General features: G+C 40.9%; 1 protein-coding gene across 3 annotated transcripts in view; it reads left to right on the top strand.

Moving 5' to 3' along the window:
* Positions 1 to 1,377: 1,377 nt before the first annotated feature.
* SNX1 (sorting nexin 1) overlaps positions 1,378 to 9,878 on the top strand; it is a 45,820-nt gene continuing 37,319 nt past the window's right edge. Inside the window, exon 1 of one of the 3 annotated variants that reach the window (XM_087856870.1) lies at positions 1,378 to 1,591. In XM_087856870.1, coding sequence (XP_087712996.1) covers positions 1,433 to 1,591 — 159 coding nt within the window. In that variant the 5' untranslated portion in view covers positions 1,378 to 1,432. The remainder of the gene's footprint in view (positions 1,592 to 9,878) is intronic. The other 2 variants (XM_087856872.1, XM_045810780.2) reach the window with 2 other exon arrangements.

Genomic DNA, 9,878 nt, shown 5'->3' with positions numbered 1-9,878 from the left:
TGCCGTTGAAACGGAAGGTCTTGTGAGTCCCCTGGGGTTGGATAGGCGTCGCGGGGGCGGGGAGGGCTTTTCGATTTTCTCGCCTCAGAGGGACTCAGGCCAGCACAGTTACCCACTGTGAGCTGCGTATTTCTGTCAATCGCCTTCAGAAACAACTTAGAACAAAAGAGCTTTCCTCGTGCCCAGGATATCCAGTAGTGACATAGTGGAAATCGTCATCCCAAAAAGAATGCCTTAAGTCCTCTGGTGTTCGTGGTTATGATGAATGCCAGGAACAAGATTGATGATGTTAGTTTTATCCATCCATCCCTCCAAGTTTCAAACATTTATTGGCCACTTACTTTGCCAGATTTCGTGTATGAACACCGAGAATACAAAGATAGGAGGCGGCCCCTACCCTCAAACAGCTCATAGACCTGTCAGGGAACCAATCCCTGATGTTGAGGAATTTGCAATTAGAAACAAGCCTTTTGTCAGACTTGGTACCAAGAAAATCAGGATCATTTTGCAGAATTACCCTATGTTAACATATCCCGTTTATCTTTAAACTTTTGTATATTGTCTGGCTGATTTAGACTTTAAGCTCACCAGACAAGTGAATAGTCTAGGTCCCAGGAAAATTGTGTTCAGTTTATGAATTTCCCTGCCATCTGTTCCACTCCCTCCACAGCAATGAAGAGGATAATCCTAACTTCCTTGTAACCAAATTTAGGACCCTGAGGTCTCACCTCCTGTGAGGCCTCCCTACATCTTTAAGCATAACTGATATCCTCTTTCACTGTACTCCCAGAGCACATTACAGCACTGAACACGTTGAATTTGTTCATTTGCATGCCTGTCTCCCTCGAGTGCCTAGTTAGTTGGTCAGGAGCTTATTTCTGTATTTCAAACGCATAGTAGAGTGCCAGGCACACAGTAGATGTTCAATATTTATTACTTGAATGAATTAACTAAATGTTCTCCAAAGAATAAATGGTGAAACTTTACTGCCGCCAGTTGAGAGACCTCAATCAAAAATATTTACTGAATCTCAATGAGAGCGCTGTGCTTGGCATAGATAGGTGGCATGTAGAGGAGTTTTCAAACTCCTTTATTCGAACATCTTGAGAAGGCTGTTGGCTAAAGCTATCCAGAACACAAAGGGCCCTAGAAATCTGAGCAGCCCCTACCTAGCTAGCTCCTCCTTTTCTGTCCCACTGTCCTCCTTGGTTAAGAGCACGGCGTCGCGATGCGGGACTCAGATTTGCTGGGTAGGAGCGTTGGGCCTCCCTGCCCCGCCCCCAGCGGCCAGGCCCCGCCCCCGAACCCCCGCCCTGTGCGTCCCGCGGGGTTGGTCACGACCATCCCACTCCTCGTTCCTCTGGAACGTTTTGCTCGCGGCGCTCTCTCTCTATAAAGTTGTTGTTGCGGCTTCCGCCGCGGGTGGAGGAAGATGGCGTCGGGTGGTGGTGGCTGTAGCGCTTCGGAGAGACTCCCTCCGCCTTTCCCCGGCCTGGAGCCGGAGTCCGAGGGGGCGGCCGGGGGGTCAGAACCCGAGGCTGGGGACAGCGACACCGAGGGGGAGGATATTTTCACCGGCGCCGCGGCTGCCGTGAGTTCGCACCGTTCGGGGCGGCCGGCGGGCGGGCGGGCGCCCCAAAAGGGAAGAGAGGCTAAGCGAGGGTCGAGGAAGCTGGGCAGAATGGGCCCGGCGAGACCCTGTGTTGGTGACGGTAGTCGTGGCTTGGGAGACCTTAATGAGTGCCAAGATGTTAGGGGCCTGCCCTGGGGCGGCCGGTGAGGAGCGAGGGGTGTGGTGGTTTCTCCACCGAGGTCCCTGACATCGAGGAGACTCCCAGGCCGGCATTTGGCCCTGCGGTGTGGTGACCCCAAGGACCCACGGGGTTGTTTTGTGGTGGTTTCCTGGCGGCCTGATTTAATAGGTCAAGATAAGGAGATGGGATGCACTTTTCTTTCCCTAACCTTACTTACTGCTCCTAGGATTGAATAGTGTTATCTGGAGTGGCTCAGGACAGTGACCCGCCCACAAATCCTTTCATTAACTCAAAAGTTATCTAATTACCAAAGGCCCTTTGTGGATCTAGTTTGTAAGGGTTAAGTTGACTCCTCTGATCTCTAAGGTAAAGTCTTGCCAGAAGTCGGTTGAAAAAAAGGCCCTGCCAGATAAATCACTACATAGAAGACAAGCTTTGTCCCTTTTAAAGAGATGTATTAAAATGCCTACGTACATCTGTGGGATTAAATCTCTAAATATGAGGAGGAAACGGTGTTTCCCTTAGTAATATCCAGGTTTCTAATAAGAGGTGTTCGGGGGAAAAACTGATCTTTATATGTGGAATGTGAAAATCAGTAATCAGTTCTGGAATCATTTCAGATGTTGTGGGTTGTTTTATAAGAATACTGACATACCACTTGGTACAGTTCGTTCCAGGTTGAAAACTTCTTCTGTGCTAGGTCTGAATTTATGTACTATTCTATCTTGGATAATACCTCTCTTTGTAGTAGCTATACAGTATATACGTGACTAAATAAAACAGCTTTAAATTCTTTATGCAGCATGTGTCTGAAAAAGGTTAAGGCTTGTTTCATTTATGTCAGAAAGAGGTTAAGTAGGAAATATCTTTGGTGACATCTTTAGAATTTTCCCTGTACTGTGTTAGGGAACTGAATTTATAATCCCAGCTCAAAAAGTACTTGTTGATGCTAATATAACTGCTTAAACTGTCTAATGAAGTTTCTGTTATTCTAAGAAGCAACTCTTGCTGCTAATTTAGTCTTTCTGTATCTCTTAAAACAAATTTTTGGTCTTTTCCTTTGGTAATTCTCCCATAAGTCATGGAGAAGAGCTAAAGTTAATAACTACTGGGATGGTAGATATTCAGACCAAATATCTGAAAATAGACACTCTGACTTTGAAAGTGGTCACGTAGGCAAATGATGATTTATTTTCCAAAAAGGGCCCTGAAAGGTGAGGAGTTGTTTTCTAGAGTTTTCTAAAAGAAGTTGAAGAGGCTGTGACTTGGTTGATCTCATATTACTTTATAGAGGCATCAGTACTTCTCTCTTATAAGACTGTGTGAGAGTACTTTGCCTAATTTCCAACCAAAGAGAGGAGGAAGGAGTCAGAATGAACTTGTTCTACCACAGAAAGCATAATTATTTTTAGTTAAGTTTTGATCCAGGAAAATTGAGTTGCTGGGGAAACGAAAATGCCACCTGTAAGCCATTTTTTGAGCTCCCTGTTCCGATGTTAATCTTTAGGAAGCCAAGACTCCAAGATTTCTCATTACTTAAACTGTGAATTTCTTGTTTAAAAGTCATTAAATACAAATTATATTCCAATAAATGTTTTAGTTGCGAGCCAGTGTGAGAAGATTGGGGATTGCAGTGCTTCTGTGTCTTAAGGAATAACACTGAAGAATAAAATAAGAACAAGGGCTTTGAAGGCTGATTTAAACCCATCCAGGTTCTGTTACTTGGGCAAGGTATTTAATTATTCTGTGTGGTTTCCTCACCTGTAAAATGTGACTAATAGCATTTACGCCCCCCATTATTATGCAGATTAAATTCGAATATCTGTGAAACACTTGTGAAACAGTTGAGCATTGTAAACTGCAATTACTCTAATAATCAACCCACAGAATTTAATAATGGCTAGAAAAGTTACATATATTAATCCTAAAAATGGTTAATATAGTTTATCAAAATCGAACTAGTAATAAGATTGATTTGATTAACTGAAAGTCATCAAAGTAGGCACTTAATGACTTCAGTGACATCTTGTTAAGTTTGCCTTCATATTGTGTTTTGTTGGGTGTTGGAGGCAGAGGGAAGGGTATTAAAAAATTGGGAAGCTGAGGCATGTAAAATTTAAAATAATTTATGGTATGTGTGTAATTTCCTGGACATTAATGTAACAGCTGCTGTTGTTCATCATCCCATCTGCCCTCTTTTAGGGCCCCAGAGACTTTGTTAATACAGTAATAAAAGTATGATTTATAATCAAAAGAGCAGCCCATGATATGCATTTCAGAATCTACAAACCAGTTACATGAAAGGGATAGACTAGAGTTAAAAGGATTATTAAAACAAATCTGAATATTAAAAGGATTATTAAAAAAGTCTGAAAGCATTGCCTTAAGATTGAAAACCAGCTGGGAAATATCTTAAGATGATTCTCAAGAATACTTAAGACCTTATTTCTTTCTGCTTCCTACTTCGTGGGCCTATCTATAAAAAGATCTGAAATTCTAGATGTGTTATCTGAAACTTTGATTGGACCTGAATCTAGATACATATCTTCTAACACTGAATGATAGAATTGAAGCGGGTTCTTTATTTGCCCTCCCAGGAATTCTTACATGTCCATCTCTTTTTAGGAGTATGCCAGGACCACAAATAGATATGCCCTCTAAATGAGAACTGCAGAGCCTTTCTCATGCTAAGAGGAAGGAGGAAAATATAGATAAATGATAGCCTCACTTCAGATTTTGGCCAAATCTGGTAACTACTTCTTCAAATGATCTATCAGATCAATTAGAATTTTTTCCCACTACTCTTAATCTTGAATTGAAACCCTAGTAATTACAGAAATGGCTAGAAAAAATAAAATGGGGGGGGTGCCTCAGTTGGTTAAGTGTCCAGCTCTTAATCTCAGGGTTGTGAGTTCAAGCCCCGCATTGGGCTCCATGCTCAATGTGGAGACCACTTAAATTAAAAAAAAAAAAAAAAAAAAAAGAATAAAGAAGAAATAGCAGGAGACTTGAAAAGTCATATTTGAGGGGCGCCTGGGTGGCTCAGTCGTTAAGCGTCTGCCTTTGGCTCAGGGCGTGATCCCAGCGTTCTGGGATTGAGCCCCACATCAGGCTCCTCTGCTGGAAGCCTGCTTCTTCCTCTCCCACTCCCCCTGCTTGTGTTCCTTCTCTCACTGGCTGTCTCTCTCTCTGTCAAATAAATAAAAACTCTTAAAAAAAAAGAAAGAAAAGTCATATATTGAATAATTAGTCTTTGATTAATAAAGACTTATTTACATATTCTCACTGGTGTTTAAGACAAAAGAATAATATAACTTATTGATATTCAGAAGTCATGCAGAGCAAGTGGCTTCTGATTGACAGTGTTTTATAGACTACAGGGAATTATATAAATGTAAGTTATGTATTAACATTTAGACAGGAAAGGACATGTTATTTTTAGAATCCAGCCTACATCTGTGATCAATGTAACATGTATCCTGAGGGAGAATAAATCAGGTTTTCTTAATGTGGCATAAAAATACAACAAAATTTACCATCGTAAGCCTTTTTAATTTTACTGTTCAGTATTGTTAAGTATACTCACATTTTTATGCAACAGATCTCCAGAACTTTTTCATCTTGCAATACTGAAACTCAGTACCCATTAAATAACAGCTCCCCCTTGCCCCTCCCCCAAGCCCCTGGTAACCACCATTCTACTTTCTGTTTCTGTGAATTTGACTAATTTAGATGACCTCTTGTAAGTGGGATCATGCACTATTTGTCCTTTTGTATCTGGCGTATTTCACTTAGCATAATGTCCTCAGAGTTCATCCATGTTCTAGTATTCATCAGAATCTCCTTCCTTTTTAAAGCTGCGTAATATTCCATTGTATGTATATGCCACATTTTGTTTACCTATTCATTCCTCAACCTCAACAGACATTTGGGTTGTTTCTACCTCTTGGTTCTTGTGAATAGTGCTGCCATGAACAGAGGTGTGTAAATATCTTTTCAAGACCCTTCTTTCAGTTCTTTTAGATACATACCCAGAAGTAGGATTGCTGGATAGTATCATGGTTCTATTTTTAGTTTTTTGAGGAATCTCTTTACTACTTTTCATTTGCACTGTTTTACAATCCCAGGACCAGTTTATTTCCTTTTGTGTGCTTATAGGATAACTTCTTTAGATCTGGACAGAATTTGGTAATTTTATTAAAAGCCCTAAAGAGATTGATAGTTTATCTGGCTAATATTTTAATTCTGTTCTGCAAAATGCATGGTGGCTGTTCGCAAGGATATAACATGTCCTCAGTAAGTTTTTTGGTAATATTCCTTGTCTATTCTTCTTTTTTTTTTTTTTAATTATTCATTTGAGAGAGAGAGAGAGAACACACAAGTGGTGGGGGGAGGGGCAGAGGGAGAAGCAGACTCCCCACTGAGCAGGGAGCCTGATGCAGGTCCAGTCCCAGGATCCTGAGATCATGACCTGAGCTGAAGCAGATGCTTAACCAGCTGAGCCACCCAGGCGCCCCCCCACTCTCTATTCTTAAACAGACTTACAAAAGTTAATCTGGGTAACGATATATTTAAACAACAGTTTATTGCTTAGTTTCTTTACCTAATAGTGTCGCTGTAGCAAATAATCATGGATAAGTGTTCCTCTGTTGTGTAGTATTTTCTGTAGGCGTATTGTCTCAAACACTTGTTTTTGGAGCTAACATCACATTAGGTGGTCAGATCTGGTCTTAAAAGATTAGTAGTTGGGCACCTGGGTGGCTCGGTCAGTTAAGTGTCTGCCTGTGGCTCAGGTCATGATCTCAGGGTCCTGGGATCAAGCCCTGCATTGAGTGGGGCTTCTTGCTCAGTGGGGAGTCGTCTTGTCCTTCCAACTTCTCCCTCTGCTCCTTCCTCCCCTCCCCAGTCTTGCACACAGGCACGCTTGCTGTCTCTCTCTCTCTCTCTAATAAGTAAAATCTTAAAAAAGATAGTTTTTGAAATGCATCATTTTTCACACATCTGATATATATCTTCTTTTTTTTTTTTTTTTTTTTTTTAAAGATTTTATTTATTTATTTGACAGAGAGAGAGACAGCCAGCGAGAGAGGGAACACAAGCAGGGGGAGTGGGAGAGGAAGAAGCAGGCTCATAGCGGAGGAGCCTGATGCGGGACTCGATCCCAGAACGCTGGGATCACGCCCTGAGCCAAAGGCAGACGCTTAACGACTGAGCCACCCAGGTGCCCCTGATATATATCTTCTTGAAAAAGTCGGCAACTGGTGTTATATCCAAAGATTCATTTTAATGCTCAGCTCAAATTCTAAACCAGTTTCACTTCTAATAAGTTTGGATTTTCTTGAAGTACATAGAATCATTAATTTCTTGATCATAGAATTGTACTAGGAGTTAACCTAGCTTTCAGGGTTATGCAGGAAGAGCTAACAAAAGTAGTTACAAAGCACTTTTGGAGGCAAAGGGATGAGAAAAGACTTAAAAATTAATAAGAACTCAACTTAAAATTTATTTAAAATTAGAGTTTGGGGCTTATGGGAGAAGAAATAAAGGTTGCAGTCAGCTTTCTGTAAGGAATTGCTGCTCTTTGCTAATTCAGACTTCGCCATTTGTGATTTGTTTGGTTGGGAGGGGAGAGAGGAAAAAGAACACTCTAATTTCTGTCTTGGTCCTCAAAGCTTCTCAGCACTCTTGAGTAACTGTTGACATAAATAAATCATGAGTAGTTGATAGTTACTAGAGCAAGTAGCCATAAGTATCTCATCTCCAGGAAAAGCCTGTTGCTCAACTTTTTCTGGCTTATTCTCTTGCTTAGTCAGGTGGACAGCTGGGGCTTCATTCTGCTTTCAGAGCAGATTGGAACTGGGTTTGCTTTTTCAAAATGGAAGTTAATGGACTTATTAGAACTCTGATCCTTCTGCAGTTTTCTGGGCCCTTCTAAGTTATATTAGTTTGAAACCCAAAAAGTTTAGTAGGGAAATTACACTATAGAATTCAGTAGATTGCAGCTAAATTTTGGTAGACCATGGTATGCACTTTCACTTTGAGGTCTCTCATTTTCCCAACCCTTCCAGCTTCCCCTTTTCTATTTTCATTAGTCTTCGAGGGACTAGCTTAGAGGTTCTTTACCTTTTTTGTGTCGGGGACCTATTAGCAGTCCAGTGAAGTATATGGATACATCCTCAGAATGTCTTTACATGTATAAAATACATAAGATTACAGGGAAACCAGTTACACAGAAATGTAGTTAGCAAAACATTGAAAAAATTATGTTTGTAACATGTGCTTTTTAATGCCTTACATAGTAAGATCTAGGGATAGTTACAACTACCATAATTTTTAAAAAGTAGAGATGACCGTAAGTGATATTTTGAGAACTGTAACAATTGTGATGTCAAATAAAAACATCTAATTTCTATTATCATGTCAAATACCGCTATTACTGTAGTGGGTTGTTGCCTGTCTTTGTAACTGAAGAACATGCTGGCTGTCAGCGTTAGTGCGGATGAGATTGTGGTTTTATTCCCACCTAAGTCCCTGGACACCTCCTGAATTCCATGGCTCATGGACCCCAGGATAAGAACCCCTACTTGAACTCCTTCAGCTGTGAAGGAGGGTAAAAATTTGAAGTCCTTTGGGTTAATCAAATATTTACCCAGTTCATAGAGTAAGATGCACCCTATTCCCAAATTTAATGGACACTAAATTCCATTCTCCCAAGTGCACAAGCTTTTAGTGAATCTGTGCCATTTTTGAAACGTGGCCATGGCATGGGAGAGGAGTCACTGCCTGTGGTAAATAAAATGATTGCCCCCTCCCTAAGATGTCTACCTCCTAATCCCAGAAGCTGTGAATATATTAGGTTACAAAGCAAAGGAGGATTAAGGTTGAAGATGGAATTAAGATTGCTAATCAGTTGACCTTAAGGGTTATCTGAGTGAGCCCAGTGTAATCACAAGGATCCTTTAAAAATGGAAGAGTGTCAGAGAGTGACTGGAAATGAGTACCCACAGAAGAAAGGCACAGAGATGTAACATTGTTGGTTTTGAACATGGAAGACGTAGGCCATGAGCCAAGAAATGTGGATCGCTTTTAGAAGCTGGAAGATCAAAGCAACAGATTCTCCCGTTGAACCTCCATAAAGAAACAGCCATGGTGACACCTTGATTTTAGCCCAGTGAGACCTATATTAACTTATACAGAACTGTAAGATAATAAATTTGCATTGTTTAAGCTGTTAAATTTGTGATAATTTTGTGTTGCAGCGGCGATAGAAAACGAATACACCATCCCACTTAGCTTATTTTTCCATAGAAGTAAACGTGGCAGATAGAACAGTATTTCATGCCAAGGTCTTCCATGGTGATTTTTAAAGCCTTTGTGACTGCTCTGTTACCTAGGTATAACTTCTGGGCATGATTTTTTCCTAATTGTCCTTGCCTTGTTACATTAGTATGATCACACAGTGCTGTAGCTCTGTCTTGCCTTACTGAATTATATTATTTTTTTTTCACCAGAAGGTGAGTACTCTGGTTCTCCAGAAGCACAGTTTTACCTTAGCTTTTAATTTGGATTCACCCTCTAAATGCAGTTGAGAATTTTAACAGTACTACCCTTTTGAAGTCCCTTGAATAATGCAAGGATTCTGCATAGAGCAAAGAGCAGTTGAGCAACATAAGGAAGAATCACAACTCGATAACCTAAAGGGAAGTAACGCAGAATCACAGTCGTACTTTAAAGGACTAAGTGGGTATGTCAGCTATGAGGGATAGCAAACCCAGGTCTGTCCTTCCCTGAGCTAAGAGCATTGTGTTAATGGCGTAGCCTCATGGTTTGAGGCTGGTAATTGGTGAGGAATACCTGTTTGCTCTTAACACAAGTGTTTTCTTGCAGTAGCTCTTTCTAGTGCCTCTCTGAGAGTTAGATTAGGCTGTCTGTGTGCCTTGTAATTATAAACAGAAATACTTGAACTTTTAAATAGGCTTATCAGTGGAACCACTGTTAGAATTAACAGCCAAAAGGAGTCAGCAGGGGTTGGATAGCCTAGCCTAGGGTTCTGTCACTAACGAAAGTATGCCTCCTTTATTTCAGAAAATGGGGCAGGAGGTGACTGGATGGGGAAGTAGGCAG

Source organism: Ursus americanus, chromosome 28, assembly GCF_024610735.1.
Source record: "Ursus americanus isolate L20-20 chromosome 28, mUrsAme1.1.p, whole genome shotgun sequence".
Lineage (NCBI taxonomy): Eukaryota > Metazoa > Chordata > Mammalia > Carnivora > Ursidae > Ursus > Ursus americanus.
This window is presented reverse-complemented; position numbering and strand designations above follow the sequence as displayed.